The sequence below is a fragment of the Gymnoscopelus microlampas genome, assembly GCF_963454915.1.
Source record: "Gymnoscopelus microlampas genome assembly, chromosome: 9".
NCBI classification, from domain to species: Eukaryota; Metazoa; Chordata; class Actinopteri; order Myctophiformes; family Myctophidae; genus Gymnoscopelus; species Gymnoscopelus microlampas.
Genome location: NC_139946.1, coordinates 26,683,545 through 26,701,188, shown reverse-complemented (window position 1 = coordinate 26,701,188; position 17,644 = coordinate 26,683,545). Strand labels below are relative to the sequence as shown.

Below are 17,644 nucleotides of genomic sequence, written 5' to 3'. Positions count from 1 at the left end.
TTGGGTGTACCCATCTGTCGGAGTCCGTTCCATGCCCATTTAAAGAGATCTCTGTATCTGTCTGTTTTCCTGTGTCTCTTTAATGCCCATATATGGAGATTTCTGTAGCTGTCTGTGTCCCTTTTATGCCCATTATATAAGGAATTCTTTGTCAGCCATGCCCAAATATGGAGTCCAGCCCAGTCTATGACATCAGGGCACTCCATATATGGCGATTTTCAGATGTTTTGGACAACTACTGATCCGACCGACTTCACACTTGAAACCGAGGACACTTGGTCCTCGGTGATACGCAAGTTTGAAGTCGGACTGTTCTCCAGATATGCAGGGGACCCACGGATGGACGGACAGATACGTACTCAGAGATGTGCATTTATAGTAGGATAATAATAATATATCTTTCTAATTAAGTAAATTATGAATACAGTTATAACCTTTAGAGTAGACCCTATATGAATAAAATCCATTACTTAATGGAGGAAATATGCTGGAGGATACATACTCTATTACATTGTGACCGATGAGAGATGACCCTCCTTATCACCCCCAAATGCACCAACATCATATCTAGGAATGACATGGCCATCAGATAAGGATAATGGGAATAATGTGGAAATTACCTGAGATGGAGGGGGTTTCAGCGACCAGAGGGCACTGTCGTCATCATCATCATCACCACGTGATGAAGCTAGAGGGCTCGGTTAATTACTTGACCCTAGTATGTCATAATAGGCGAACATTCGGCAAAAATAGCTGATCTACAAGATCACAACGCGTCGCTAAGGGATTCGGAGTAGAGGGATAAAAGTATAGACCCCTGGGGGACCCAGGTCAATTATGTTACTCTGAGGTCACTGCCGCCCCCAAGCCGGTGAGCAGTGGCTTCTATGCGCATAGATGTTATAAGGGGGTTAATGTACTCAGGTTGCCCACGTCAGACGTGACCTCACATTCTGCACACACATTTGCCTGGAGAAATTAGGTTGGAGAAAAGGGGTTGAGGATGCAAGCAAAGTGGTAAATAGTTCAAAAGATGTGCTCTATGAATTCATTAGTGTATTCAATACGTCTGACCAAGAAGACTTTGACAGCACCACTGTAGTGTGGCTCCAAAGATGATTTATGACTGCATTTTTTTTGCAGCTTTACACTATCCCCTTGATCTCCTGAAATACCTTTGGCTAGCACATGACTTAAGTATTTAAACACAGTCCATCTCTGGTAACGCCAAAATGTTCATCAAGTTCACCTCTAATCATCGATACCTCTGAGTTAACAACTACAGTTAATGTCACTCACCCACAATCTCGATGGACTCTTTGTTGTATAGCTTTTTGTTCCAATAGAGCATCCGTAGGAAAGGGAAAGAGGTGAGGAGGACAAGACACATTCCAAGGAACATGTACCCGGTGAAACCAGCGAAGTCGATCCCCTGAGAGACACAGAAAAATGCATCACACTCAAGTAAATGCTCAAGTATTCAAAAGTACAAATTACTAACATACATTGTACTAACGTACATTTTCAGAAATTCTAAGGAATTGTTTTAAATAGTGAAAACAGCAGATCAACAAGCTCACACAACGCGTTGGCATGTTGTTAGTGGTTAATTCATCATATATTTTTGAAAGTTTCAGTCCCATGAGTCCCTTCCTAGAAATGTAGTGGGGTCAAAAGTACAATATTTCTATTTCAAGTGTAGTGGAGTGAAAATCAGCTTTCAAAAAACAAAAAAGTAGTACTCCACTAGTACGGTGTGAAGTCAATTCAAAGTACAGTACAGGGGGACAATTTGCATCTCAAATGCCCGACTAAAAGTGAGGTGTACCTCACCCATGTGTTCATGTGGAAACCATTCAATTTAGAGCCTCATTATTTACTTTCTCTGCAAATGAACACCTATGGGATGTGTAATTTATTTATAATCCAAAATAGCATGTATATGCCAACAATGTGCAGCTCTACAAACTCGGCTATTTTTGGCAAGGGACACCGTCATATGACAAAGTATACATTGGGCTTTATTGACTAGAGCTGTAGCTTCAGATAAAAGTATCAGAACAGGAATTTAACCTCTGATAGGCCTCAAACAATTACTGTCATAGAAGAATGGATAACAATAGCCGTGGTGGATTGAACATGGCACTAATAAGTGGTCTAGAAAGTGGTTAAAAAAATAAAAAAGAAGCACCGGTAGCCTGGGGGATATGACAGGAATAAAGCAAAGAATTCTATCATGGAGCCAGTGGGGTGCTGGTAATTGCATCCTTATTGTAATTCAGTTCCAGCCTAGCTCCTAGTTTGGCAAGGAGCCAGATTTCACTGTCTGCATATGGGAAAGAAATGGCTGCTTTTGTCCACCCGTCATCTGAGATCACAATACAAGTCCATTAAATGTCACACCGTCATTACACGGCCCTATCACCCACTCAAAGTGTAATTTGTAAAACATGGGGGGGAAAAAAAAAACATGGAACATTACGAAAACAACAGCTGAGTTTGTGTCATCTTCATGATCCAGACAGTGTATTGCACTGTATGGAGAGAGAGAGAGCTAAGGCACATGCTGTAGTACTGTAATAATGCTTGATAACAGTGACCTCTACAGGATACATCATTTCTAGCTGAAACAGAAGCCCGGGAGAAACGAGGGACAGTGGAGGATAAAATCATCATCGATAATACCCCGTCATCTCAGATAACAGCTCTAATGCCTTGGGCGTCATCTATATCACTGGGTCTCAGCGTGGGGTCTTGAGGGGCTTCCGGAGTGTACAAATATAACCAAATGGACAGTGTGCAAATGGAATCAAATGGAGCCATAATGGTCCATTTGATTCCATTTGTACATTCTCAGATTTAAACTTAAGATCCTCAGTTAACGGTGGCGGCAGTGGCTCAGGAGGCAGAGGGACCACTTGGGAAACGGAAGGTTCCCAGATCGATCCCCGGCTCCCCCTGTCCTTGAGCAAGACATTGTAACCCTACCCTAATTGATCCTGATGAGCAGGTTGGTGTTTTGCATGGTTTCCTCTGCCGTCGGTGTGTGAAAGGGTGAATGTAATGCACATTGCATGCACATTAAACTGGGGGTCCTTGAAATCTATATCACACAGCTTCATTGCACGATGGCTCATACTGTAGTCAAGTAGTCTGGGAGGCTTCGGCTGAAAGCCTGGACAGCAGCTGATTTTGATGCTATATTAAGTAACTTAGCTGAGGATCCCCTGGAACCCCCTCAAGGACCCCTGGGGGGTCCCCCCGGACCCCACTTTAAGAACCACACTGGCGTAGAATCCGTCTCAATTCAGTAGAAGTGACATCTATGAAGACGAGTTGGAGAGCCTGTAGCCTACTGCTCCCATGCCATGCTGCATTTCTTTCAACTATTCAAACGCAAGGACACTGCACTCTGTCAAGGGCCTGCACTTCTCTCACTCACACACGCACAGTGATGGACAGTAGTACATTTATTTGAGTACTGTACTTAAGTACATTTGTTGAGCATCTGTACTTTACTTGAGTATTTGTATTTTTGGATACTTAAACTTTCACTCCAGATACTTGGACTTTCACTCCACCACATTTCAAAGACAAATGTTGTACTTTTGACTCCACTACATTTCTAGGAAGGGGAAAAAGTACATTATGAATTAACCCCTTGAGCCCTTTTTCAAATATAGTGAAAATAGCAGATCTGCAAGCTCACAAGGCGTCTCGGGAAAAAAAGATCTTAAGTCATGGCTTCATCTTGGGTCCTGGATAGCCCGCTCCCCTTCTGTTTTGGATTCCAAACTGTATTTAAGGATTCCATTTCTTAGATGTGTTATGGTTGTTTCAACTTGTTTAGGTACAGTATGTTACATGATGTTTTATGTATCTCACGTGGACCACAATGGAAACAAGCGTCACCTTTTTTGTGTCTAATCCACGTTGGCGTTTTTGAATGGTGACAATGTTGTGATTTTAAAATTGCCAATAAAGTATCCTATCCTAATGGTACATTGTGAGCTTGTAGATCTGCTATTTTCACTATTTTCTTTTTTGGTGTGGACATTTCTGGAATGTCAAAATTTCAATACAGCAATGCATTGATATTAAAAAGAAAACCTACTTTCTAAAGTGAACTTTTTTGAATACATTTCTAAAAGCATGAACTTTTGAATACTTAAGTATCTTTAAAAGCAAGAACTCAAGTACTTTAACTCAAGTACAAATTTGACTGAGCAAATTTCACTTGTAGTTGAGTAATATTTGACCAGGAGTATCTATACTTTGACTCAAGTACTGTGGATGAGTATTTTGTCCACCACTGTGCATTTCTCTAACAACTTCTCTCTCTTACACACAAACACACATTTCACACACAAACCAACCAACCAACCGAAAATCACACGTGTTCCTTATCAGAGGCCAGACATGAGTGAGGGCACTCTGCCGTCCCTGCTGCTCCGTCGTCTGGGAAACTGAGCGGAAACAGGCTGGATGGGGCCTCTCACATGCAATGTCGAAAGGCCAGGCGTGAGGGGGGTGATGTTGATCACGTCCTTAACACGTCAGAGCGGTCAACCCGCCCGATTTTGAAGTCAATTATCTTTGCTCAGGAAGCTCTCAGAAGCTTCCCCCTTCCATGACTTTTCCTAAATATTCAATCCCAATGATCTTGTTTAGTTTTTTATAAAAAACTAAATATGGCATCTTGATACCATCCCAGACGTTAATTTTCGGTTAGATTGACAGCTCTCATCCACTCTCCCCCAAGCAGGGCAGGTATTCACACCTCAGACCACCTGGAGATGCGTCATTGTTGTAATTAATGGGATCATTTGTACTGTATGTCCCATTCATGCATCTCTAAAATGGAGCGAAGGTTACTCAAGAAGAGGGGTCAGAGGAAGCGTTGTCATATGTAGCCGCTGACTCTGGCTGCTCCGACCTTCTGTGTGGACTGTGGACTCTATATCCGTTTCAACCTACAACGTCTTCATCAGGTACAGTACATGGATGGGAGCATCTATAATGCTGTGCGGATAATCGCGTTTAGTGTGGGCGTTTGGGACACTGATATGAAAAGGGCATTGTGTGCACTTGGGATTGCATGGTTTACCTCGCCATTACATCAGGACCGACAGTGAGTTACCACATGACTTCCATGAGTTCAATCGCTGCAATTCTTTTCCCTGAGCAACGGGTCCACTCTCACTGCTATGGTAACAAGGTATTGAGTGAAGCCTGATTTTTTTTATAGTTCGCCGTGCGCAGCTGTCGCATGCCGAAAATAGCTGATCTACAAGTTCTGTGAGACATTGTGAGCTTGCAGATCTGCTGTTTTTGGAATGCACCAGCAGCATCATACGACAAAGTTTAAATCAGGCTTGAAGGTACTGAAGAAGAAATACGGTGAAGGTATGATCCTCAATGGACGTCACACTTGATGAAATGAGCCAAAAGATGGACATTATCAGTTACAATGGCCATGACTATGAGATAAGACACAATAATGTAGAGGGTAATGTACTATAATATGACTAATGATGAAACGTTAATGATCTATCCCCTGATGAAGGTAGTTCCAAGATATGGTACAGCCAAAAGAATAAAGGCTTTAAAAACTGAAAGTGGAGTTTTCTATACAATAGGCCACCGACCCCTATAACTCTGAGTGTGTACAAATGAAACTTAACTATACCTGCCTATCCCTATCAATAATTTAGCTGGACCCCTGAAACTTTCAAAATCTTTATTACACAAACCTCACCCTTCCTTTTGAAAGTGTTTTTAAGCCAATGTAGTATTCTTTTCTTTTTTTTCACAGTTAATGGTTTAAATTGTAAAATTCTATTGCGTGATAAAAATGCCAAGGTCACACAGGTCACTCACATTTCCAGCATTGTGACCATATGAATTCCTATGATTTATGACGGCAGTGCCGGGAAAATATGAATCTGTCTCGGAACGCCGCTGTATGTGTGTGTGTGTGTGTGTGTGTGTGTGTGTGTGTGTGTGTGTGTGTGTGTGTGTGTGTGTGTGTGTGTGTGTGTGTGTGTGTGTGTCAACACACGGAGAGATTGTGCGGTACAGAGATAACACATTCACATACAACGTCAACAAACAGAGGAGTGTATCTCTACACACACACACACACACACACACACACACACACACACACACACTCCACCGCAGTAGGTAAACATAACACATACTGCATGATTCATATGGGCTGGTGTGTGTACTGTAAATGTTACACTAGATCACATGGTGTCATAATAGGGAATATGAATGCTCATCTGCACGAGCTGTGCATGTCTGTAATAATGCATGCCACCAAGGATACTGTAAATATTATGCATGAAGTGATATTATGCATGACATAACACAGTCACTAAAATAGCCAGTAGAATTCCACCATATGCCTCATTTATGTGCCGTCGTGCGACTGTGTTGCGCACCGCAAAATAGATGATCTACAAGCTCACAACACGTCGCGGACGCAGCGAGTTGAGAGCTTGTAGATCGGCTATATTAGGCTCGCGACAGCGTCCTAATACAAAGTATAAATATGGCTTTAGGTTTGGCCGGGAAACAAGGGGACATGCTTTGAGCTACAGGAAACTCTGACAGAATTTATTAGAGTACCATACAACACGTTCCTTAAAATTTGGCTGGAAAATTACAGGACTACAGGATAGTTAAAAGTGGTGCGCCACTGGATTTACACTAAGGTCAGACTAATGTTAGAGTGAAAGTTTCAATAGCTATATCATAGAGCAGTGGTGGACAGTAACTAAGTACATTTACTCAAGTACAATTTTGAGATACTTTTTACTCCACTATAATTATTTGACACATTAGCTACTACTTTTGTGCAGAGTTAGACTATTATCACAAAATATAAATTAACAATTTACACCCTATTTTATACTTGGGCTATTTAAATTCAAAAATAGCTGATCTGCAAGCTCGCAAAACGTCACATCGTGTCACATGCTTATAGATCTGATATTTTAGAAAAGGATCGAGCATTTCTTTAAACGTTGAGCTACTTTTAATTAAACAGTATTTCTAGAGTGTGGTGATATTACTAATTTTACTTAAAGGGATATTTCACTTTCAAAAAAACTTTTGGTAATTTTATCAGACACGCCCCCCTTCCTATACTATACCTATACATACCCATTGTAACTTCAAACTTCAGTTTAACCATGTTAGATTCATCAAAAACACCCGTCCTTGGTTCACCCGTCTCCTACCGCCCTCCTAATACGCGAGGGGGCCGTGTTTTTTCAATTACTTTTTTCATTTTTTTTTTTTTTGGAAAATGAAAAAAATAAAATACAATAAAAAAATAAAATAAATGAAAAAAAATCTCGGAAAAACACGGCCCCCTCACGCATTAGGAGGGCAGGGTGAGTCACCAGAACCAAGGACGGGTGTTTTTGATGAATCTAACATGGTTAAAATGGAGTTTGAAGTTACAATGGGTTTGTATAGGAAGGGGGCGTGTCTGATAAAATGAAAATCAAATATCTAAATACTGAATTTAAAAACTGTCTGGGGGGCTCACAAAGGCCTGAGTAGATGAAAAAATCACCAAAAGTTTTTCTGAAAGTGAAATATCCCTTTAAGTAAGAAAAATCTGAGTACTTGATCCACCGCTGTTCATTAGATATAGCATAGAGACAGGACAGCTTTGGTTTTCATAAGCCAGGCAGGAATTTCACCCTCGGCAACCTTCTGCAGAGAACAAGAGGGTTCGTGTGACAGCTCCAGCGCAGTATAGCAAGTGTCTACACATGTAGACGCTGTGTATTTCTATGGGGAGTCACTTCAAAACAATCATGTCACACTAAGCAAATCAAGAGTGACATTTAAACAGGGCAGCCTCTGTCCCCTATCCAGGGAAAGGGTTTGCTAAATCAGCTATGCCATGCCTCCATTTCATATTTGTATTGTCGATGACAAAAAAACAAACATAACAACAATACAAATAATGCGGTGACATGTGGTGTCATCTACGTAGCCCTGATGACCAATACTGCATGGGTACTAGCCGAAAATAATACTGAAACCGATATTTAGAACCAATAACCTGCTTAATCTTCCTCATGTAGATTAATCGAATAATCAAGAAGCAGTCGTTTTCTTCTTATATCAAATATAATCGATTAGTCTGATTCACCACTTGACCCTGCATTATAAGGGTGGTGTGCATAAATTGCATAAATCGCCCAAGTTGCCACACACTTTAATACATAATCACTTTCAACCTACCGTCCCTATTTTGGGCAGAGGAGGACGTAATGGATGAAATGTCTCATTAATAAATCAGACTTTTACCTGCAAGTTTGAGTGTGGACCTTATCCGCTAATAAGAAAAAACAGCAACAAGTAGCCCCATTCAGTGACGGCCATTTCGTTAATATTGCGTGGTCATTTTTCTCTCATTTGAATCCCCCTGTGCCCCCAGAGCACAATGTCAGTACTAATCACTATAGTAATAATCTTGGGTCATCATTTAGGCCATTTATCTTCATGATAGCGCTGGACAAGGACATCTAAGTCACCGTTTCACATCTTGCATATCGCTTTCTGATTATCATTAATCGCTTCACAACAAGTCCAAAATCATTACCATGTGTTGGAAGACAAAAAAGAAAAAAAGAAAAAAGCAGCTAGATGTCTAGTGTGCCTTGTTGATAGGAGATTTATGATTCTATCTAGAGGACTCTGTTCTCATCATGAGAATAATGCATAATGTGATGAGGCCAGTCTCTCCGGGTCATTATATATCACTGATTACAAGGCGACTGACCGACAATTGGATTTCTTCAGTGGTGGAAAATATCTTACTAACGGACATTTACTCAAGTACTGTAGTTACTGTAAGTTTGAAGTATTTTTAACTTTAGTTGAGTGTTTCCAATACTCCAATACGATAATGCACTTCCAACACTTTACATTTACAGTACGCTACTCCACTATATAGAGGCAAATATTGTACTTTTTACTTTAAAAACTTTAGTTACTAGTTAGTAGTTACTGTCACAATCATTTACTTTTAATTATAATATCACAATAATATCACAATTTAGCAATTTAGTAAAAGAAAGAATATGTGTTTTGGGTGCAAATGTTCAAAATGTATCAAAATTGCATTGAGTTGTGAGCTTATGTGGTTAAGAAAATGACCTCCCCTCGTTTTTGTTTTTAACAAATCAAACCCTGGATATTCGGTCTTTACCAGTACTTTACTAGTGGTTCAGTGTATCAGAGGAAAGAACTGTTAGAGTCTGTTATGCGGTTTCTAGTTGTACTTACTTCCTTACGCAGGGCCTGGTTTGATACTATGATGACGTTGGGTGGATCTCCCACAGCTGTGGCAGCACCGCCGATGTTGGTGAAGATGACTTCGGCAATCAGGACATGTCTGGGGTCTAGATTAAGCACCTCACATAATCTGCAAAAGGAGAGAGTGAGGGAGTCAGAGTCTTGATGCCAAAATGTGCTTATAGATATTTATGCTCAATAAATATTATATTTATACTCAATAAATGTACAGTATTTATTTCAATCCAAAAGTTGTCTGACTGAAATAACCATTATTGGCCCATTTACTGAACAGACAATTCACACTGTAAATCACTGCCACATTTGGGGCACTACTTTTGCATTGACATTGTGAAGACCTAATAATGTTTCAATGTACTAAGAAAACCAGAGGTCACAGGAAACACTAACAATACAAAGAGACGGAAATGGGAAGTAGACATGCAATTTCCGAATGAGATGCTACATAGTGAAATCGATGGTGTTAATTTAACTCTGAGAGTGTACAAATGTAACCCATAAGGGTCCATTTGGTTACATTTGCACACTCTCAGAGTTATAAATGGATACATTAACACTGAGGATTTATTATGTACAATACAGTAAATTGCAGCATCTGTGTAGCAGCGCTATTATTAACATAATGTGGGTTTGACTGTTCTAAAATAAGCTCCAGGGAATGGTGGGAGATTATTGATGGCATTTAACAGGATTACAGTCATCAGAAAACCACAAACAAAATGGTACAGTATAACACTAAAACCTTTTAAAAAAATCTATAAAAATGGACTGAATGCCTTGTCTGTTGGGCGTAAAACAAGCTTGGAATAGCAGAAACAGTAAACCACAGTTGCAGTCTTCAAAATAGCACGATAGATAACACATAGGCGTAGGGATCCCCAGATCATTTAGCATGGGGACCCCCTGGAACTCCAGCTTAATGATTGATAGTTCATCTTCACCATTATCATGTTTAAAAGTAAATATACAGCACAAACACAGTAAAGGAATCCTGGACCAAGTGACAGACCATATCGGTTCTAAATCAAGTCTAACATTAACATTGGGTTCCCAGAGATAAAGAATCTTAATGGGAGTCCTTGAAATTAAAAAAAGGTTGGTGGCAGGATTTCGTCTCAGTGTGTGCTTTGTGTGTGTGTGTGTGTGTGTGTGCTTTGTGTGTGTGTGTGTGTGTGTGTGTGTGTGTGTGTGTGTGTGTGTGTGTGTGTGTGTGTGTGTGTGTGTGTGTGTGTGTGTGTGTGTGTGTGTGTGTGTGTCTGTGTGCATGTGTAAGGAGGTGTGAGTTAAGTGGTTGCACGTCTTTACTGTATTACTACTCCTCCTATGTGTTTCTTGGTCCCTTCCTGTCAATCTCCTTTCATTTAGTTATTCACGCCCGTCGCCCACACAGAAGCTCTCTGAACAGTGGACTTTCAAGCACATCACATGAGCTACAGTATATGGCAATGGAGAAAGAATGTCAGGAAGGGAGGGATTACCCCATATACATGTAGCCTATAGTGGGTTTTAAAGGGTGACGCAGCTCTGGGTTTACGGACAGGCCTCCAGAAGGAGCGAGTGCATTTTCCGGCAGCGGACGCTGGCGCGGAACTGCCGGTGGAGGAGTGGCAGCTGCCGGCGGTGGAGCGGCAGCACGGAATCAGTAGGACTGTAGCCTACTAATCCCTGTAATAAAATATTACTGAGGTTAGGGTTAGGTATAGTTTTACTGAGGTTAGGGTTAGGGGTTAGGGTTAGGTTTAGGCATAGGAAACTGCTGCTCTGCCGCCCCGCCTCCCGGCACCTGCCCCTCCGCCGCCGGCAGCTCCCCGGCAGCTTCCGCTGCCGGAAAATGCACTCGCTGTCCCTCCAGGCCAGTGCATCATCGGAGGTGAGCTTCCCTCACCTCCGACATTCTGTTTTTATGCACCACAATTCTGGAAAGATCTAGTCACCCCCACACACACACACACACAGGAGTTTGTTTCTGTCGGGCGGAAACCTTGTATCTCCATATTTCAACTTTTTATGTTTTTTTGTAAATGAATGCCCCACTTCATCATACTAGAGTGTCACTTCAAGCAGTGGAAATAGCAGATCGCGACACATTGTGAGCTTGTAGATTGGCTATGTTCACTATTTAAAAATGCTTTAAAAATGATAATTTAAAAAAAGGAACGGTTTTGTACATATTGAGGTTTCTAGCCGACAGCAATTTCACAGCACAGTGCAGTACCTTATAGTTACAGGGGTGAAGAGCATCATAGTGGTCACATTGTCCAGGAAAGCTGAGAGAATGGCAGCAATGAGGCAGAGGATCATTATCATGGGCCAGACTCTTCCTCTGGACAGCTGGTAGGCCTGCAAGGGAGAGGGAATGCCCCATGATGAGCCACTTAATTAACAAGTGGATATTTCAATTCATTTCTGATCCACATGTGGTAGCACTCTACCATCAGGCATAGCATGAGTCCAAGCAATCATTCATCTGACATCTAAATTCAAGCATCGTTGAGTGGGTTTTGTATAGAACAAAAGGAATTCGTTTTTTGAGTTATCGCTGAACATAAATGTTCCTGGACTAATGAGAATGATCACTTACTAGAAAGAGAATAAGTTCAAACTGCTAGTTGTAATTAGACATGCTACTGGAACTTAAAGCCTAAAAAGACAAATATTGTGTTGTCACTGTTGTCACTAGACTAGACTAGTATCACTCCATGTATCTGACAATGTGACAGCGAATACATGGATTGATACTCGGCTGACAACATGGAGTTATGTCTACTTTAAAGGCCCAATCAATGATACAAAGAAAGCTCATTCCTGCACTGATTTACTGTATTTCCCAAATTCCAATATCATATTAAGTCTATAAATGGTGTGATCAAAACTTTGCGGGAAACATTGCAGTTAAGTATAATGTTCTGTAAACGCACCTTCCAAAATATGTGAACTAAATAACCATGTTTTTTAGGTGAGCCACAGAGGATGTGCTGACCATCTCCAAGCCAATAGGCTCTATGCACAGCAGCCATATTGGAAAGAAATTGGGCCTCTTCCTTACTTCATTCACAGGTGTTACCATTGATACTATATAATGAAGGCTCGGTTCTATTCAGTCTACACCAGTGGGTCTCAAATTGGTTGGTAAAAAAGTTTGAGAAGCTCTGTGCAACACTAACTGGTAACCGACTCAGAGCCTTCATTAGTATCATTGGTAACACCTGTGAAGGAAGTAAGGAAGAGGCCCAATTTCTTTCTAATATGGCTGTTGTGCATAGAGCCAATTAGCCTCCAGCTTGCATCATACAGTAGATGGTAAGAATCTGATGTCATTCCAGATCAAGAGGTCATCTACTAAATCCTGCTTCCTGAAACATTCACTACGTTGACATTTTCTGTCATTGATTTCTCTCGGAACAAAATCATTTACGGCTTAGAATGGACTCCATGCACATACTGAATATAGGCCTGGACTACTATTGCATAGAGTGCAGGCGAAAATGTCTTTAAATGCAAGTTTATACTCCATCGTACAACGGTGTCACTCGCCAAAAAATAGCTCATAGCTGAACACATTGCATCACGACACGTTGTCACCTTGTAGATCAGCTATTTTTGATATGCGCCACTGTCTTATGAAGAAGTATAAATCAAGCTAAAAGCAATGAGCAAAGTGGGTGGTGGCACTTTGAGTGGTACAGTATCACTCGACACACCAAATTCTCAAAAGACAATTCCCCGCGCGCACGCGCGCACACGCACACACACACACACACACACACACACACACACACACACACACACACACACACACACACTTCTTTTGTGTAGTGGAGCCATGTGTAAGGTCTGGAGAAGCTTTGCCTGAACATTGTATTTTCATTTGTAAAGCATTGCCCATGTCCAGCACCCACTCAAAATTCATGAGGCTGCACGAGCCCTCTGTTTACTTAGGGTATCAATGCTACTGTACCTGAAGGACAAGGATGTTTGCCCTCCTTGAAGGCAACAGGATTGTATCTGAGAGTCCTGAGTTTGTTTGTGTCAGAGTAATCTCTCAAGACAGATTCTGCCAACAGCTAAATCTGTCAGCATCCACTGCCCTTAACACATTAAACGCCAAGAACGTAGTCCTACGGTCCATTAAATCCAACTGTTAAGCGCCGAGACCGTAGTGCTACGGTCCGGGTGCTTTTTCCTTTTTTTCGATTTTTTTTTTTTTTTCAATTTTCTACACGGACCATTTTCAGTGTAACACCACCGGAACGGAACTATTTGCGATCCGGTTTTGCCGTTCCCGTCGGCCTCCATTCTAAAGCGCACACAAAAACGCCATTTTCTGTTTTTTCTCCTCGTTCATCACTGTTTAACATAAACCGTTCTAACGTCAACATGGATGCCCCGTTTGACACGTGGTCTGCACTGCTAGACACAGGGACATGTGCACGATGTTTACAAACAGTGCATCGCGCATTCTTAAGGATTTTAACGGGGTCTATGGCGACGTGAAAAAAACAAAAAACAACAATAAAACCTTGGCACTGGTGAGTACATTATGAGATTAACCTCTGGCGGTGGATGTGTTAACATGTAGTGTTGTTGTTAGCAGGAATAAATGCAGAAGCATCCGGGAGGAAGTCGACTGAGAAATGGGGGGAGCCAAACCGAGTTCCTGTTTCTACACAAAAAAAGAAGGTGGTGGCCCCCGAGGCAAAAACAAAGGAAAACGAATGGGTTCCCAGATTGGTGTCAGAGTGGCAAAGCCATGCCCTTGTAGAGAGGTGGAGAGTATTGTCAAATAATGGATCAACCACATGAACCCTAGCGCTCCTCATTCGGTGAAAATAGACGCGTTGTGAGTTTGTTGTTCAAAATTGTGGCCCAATTTGGCTTAATAAATCAATGTTAATTTACAGTTCAAAGACGATGCCAAGGCTGCCAAGAATACTGTCTAATAACTTAAGAGGATTTGAGCACTATTCAAACTTCTTCTAGTAATTTCTTAACGGGTGCAAAGTCTAGAAATGTTATTTTACAATAGGGTTTAATTCATTCATTCATTCATTCATTCATTCATTCATTCATTCATACATACCTCTTGTGGTGAAAACATTCAGCGAAAATAGCTCATCTAAAAGCTCAGGTTGTACAAGCTCACGTCACGTTGCAATGCGTTGTGAGCATGTTGATCAGCTATTTCCCGCAAATACATTAAGGTGTAGATGGAAAAACGAACGTGCCTAGTATAGAGCCTTGGGAGACTTTGGTCAACTAAGTAGCCGGGTTCATGTGGTTGAACTGGCATGTGTAGCAAGCAAAAAACAATAAAAGAAAATGCATGTTTCAGCACAAAGTCTTGTTCAACATTATACAGTAATAATGCTGAAGAAACGTTTGTGCTGAAACTGTAACACTGGTAGTCAAAGCGTGACCATTAATGGTTTCACTTCGAGACTCAAAAATGTGTAAAAACAGTTTCCAATAGCTCCAGACACTTGATGTCAAACATATACATAATAACTGTACTACCAATTGCAATGACATTTTTATGGTGTACAAACCATGATTAAACATATTTTCTTGGTAATTTCAGTGCTGTAAATTTGTATAATGCCAACTCACCTTCACAGCACAATAGTCAAAGAATCCTGTTTCGGAAAATATGGCCACAAGTATCATCTGCAAGAAAAAAAAGTACATACACATTAGTAATATATTAATCTGATTATCAATTATATTAGTATTTAGTATATTATTATGCCTAGTCTGGAATCACACATAACTGGCCATGGTCTGAATCACACCAGAGCTCTCCTACAATGTGAATCTCCTGGCTTTCCTCCTATCTATTTTCCTACTACAAAAAAAATGTAAATGCAGCTACAGTAGTCCCTCATACACTAGGAAATGTATGAGGTGATGCTGTTTGACTGGCCGATCAACAAGCTCACAACACGTCCCAAAACCGTTGTATGACAAAGTATAAAGGGCTTAATCAGACTAATTGATTTAGTTAATTACTGTATAAGAAATGAATAAGATTGATTTGTTGATATATAATATAAAATATTTATATTATAAATATATTTTTTTGTTTATATATATATATATATATATATATATATATATATACATATTTTAATGCACTTGATAGCCAGTATAGAATATAATCAATTGTTGCAACCCTACACAACAGGAGACACACAGGGACGTACTGGGAGAGGACATTGCTTTGTCACATGTTACAAATGTGACACCCTATGGTTTTAATGTTCCGGTCACATAATATGGAACTTTTCAGACGCAGTGTTCAATTTGACAGAGACTTGGACGTCAGTGTTTCTATGGAGACCGGCTTTGGAAACATCTACTGTCGATCACTAAGGGCTTCGCTCCATAGAAACAATTCAGAGGCAGTTGTTAAGAACGCTCAAGGGAAGTACATGAACCAGACAGAACATTTGAAAAAGGAAAAAGCCTTGACGTTATTACAATGCAAAACGCCATCAGTCTGAGGACGATCTTTGGATATGAGATATGAAATGTAAGATTTTTAGAAACTAGACAATGTTAAAGTCCACTTTTTCATCACGTTTAATTGGAGTCTCTCACTCACCATGCCAAACAGCAGGGCCAAGGTCTCGTAGTCAATCCACTCTACCACTGTCACCAGACTGGGCCTCTACATAACAGACACATGGATTAGACAAAGCTTTTCTCTCTATAGGAAGACATTACGCTTTCATTGTTATCTTTATTTGAGCATTAAGCATTATTATATGCTTTATTGGGACCTCCCCCTTTGGTGTTTATTTGTGAGTGACCGTTGTGAATGAGAGCTTTTGTTTGTCAATGGAATCCCGCACAATCCTCCATTTCAAAAGGATAGCTTTCCAATGCCCCCTGGGTCACAGCACCAACAGTTGTGTGATAAGCACTTATTCCCAGCCGCAAGGGGTGCCAGATTTCATGCTTGAGAAAGTTTAGCCTGTTGTCAATAGGCCTCTGAATGCCCATATGCTTCTACTGTACCATGGTCATATACAGTACCTCAGAGGGCACTTGGAACAACTGACTGGATGATGCTGAATTAACAATTGTTCTTTGCTTTTTTTTTTTGCCAGAGTGTGGTAAAAGTTACAAACAGGATTGGATTTGCTTGGGAGGATGAGTGGAATTTAGGCTTCTGCTTTTGATATCCCCCTCTGATCATTCATTTTGTATCCCTACTGCATCTGGTCACACTGAGGTACATGCATTTTCTTTTGGTAAATGTAGACAGTCTGATATGTTTGATATTTATGTTTGATAATATCACAATTTAACAATTTAATAATAACTACAAAAAGTGCTCCTCGGAGCACAGGTCTCCGCCAGGTGAGGTACGTTATTGTGGCCTCCTGGTGGCGCTATAACAGGCCAATGTGAAAAGGGTGCCATTTCTTCCTCAGCCTAGTGGGAATGTGCGTGTGAGATTTCACGGAAAGCGCAAGCTGCGTTCATGATTTGAGGCATTTTGTTGAAAACGGACCAATCCTGCAAACTTTGGAAGCCAACCTTAGGCAATGAGGATGCAATATGGAAAATTGGATAATCCGTGTTGATCACATGACTATAGAGATACTATGTACCGATTTGCATGACGTTTGGATAAAATCTGTAGGAGTAAACGGGTTTTGCACAAATCGGCCTCCTCGTGGCGCTATAACAGACCCATGTGAGGTTCTGAATTGGCATCCAGGGAGTGTGTGTGCACATTTTCGGAGCGACCGGGCCAACGGTGCCGGAGATTAGCTGCTTGCAGACAGACGGACGGACGGACAAACACACACGGACGGACGGACAGGGGGTAAAACATACTCTCGCCATGCCTTTCGGCCTGGCGGAGACAATAATGAAAAAAAATCTACTGTATATACATTAACCCTATTTTGGCCAGATTTTTGGTTTTGGTTTTTATAGAGAAAGTATCTCACAACATTTGTATTTATTTTTTACAAATCAAACCCTAGACACAATCATAGAATGGAACAGAGGAGGAGGAGTCTTACATCACCAATGATAGCCAGGGCAGCTAACGCAGCCAAAGAGCCCAGCATGGCAGCCAGGGTGCGGTGGACAATCTGAAAGACAAAACAATAGACAAAACAAGAGTCTGTGTTACAATGAAAAGGATCAAATTAACTGAATATAATATATACACCAGTGATTCTCAGCCTGTTTAAAGGTTTATTTAAGAACCCCAGTTTGATATGCATCACGCCACGGACCCCCACTTGATACGATTTTTATCTCAGGACGGGGGACCCCA

At 40.9% G+C, this 17,644-nt stretch overlaps 1 protein-coding gene across 1 annotated transcript in view; it reads right to left on the bottom strand.

Moving 5' to 3' along the window:
• The window catches only part of oca2 (oculocutaneous albinism II), a 79,359-nt gene that overhangs the window by 40,777 nt on the left and 20,938 nt on the right, over positions 1 to 17,644 (bottom strand). Inside the window, exons 10-15 of the mRNA XM_084067847.1 lie at positions 17,385 to 17,456; positions 15,950 to 16,015; positions 14,956 to 15,012; positions 11,564 to 11,688; positions 9,319 to 9,457; positions 1,300 to 1,432 (exon numbers count right to left, since the gene is read on the bottom strand). Coding sequence (XP_083923973.1) covers positions 1,300 to 1,432; positions 9,319 to 9,457; positions 11,564 to 11,688; positions 14,956 to 15,012; positions 15,950 to 16,015; positions 17,385 to 17,456 — 592 coding nt within the window. The remainder of the gene's footprint in view (positions 1 to 1,299; positions 1,433 to 9,318; positions 9,458 to 11,563; positions 11,689 to 14,955; positions 15,013 to 15,949; positions 16,016 to 17,384; positions 17,457 to 17,644) is intronic.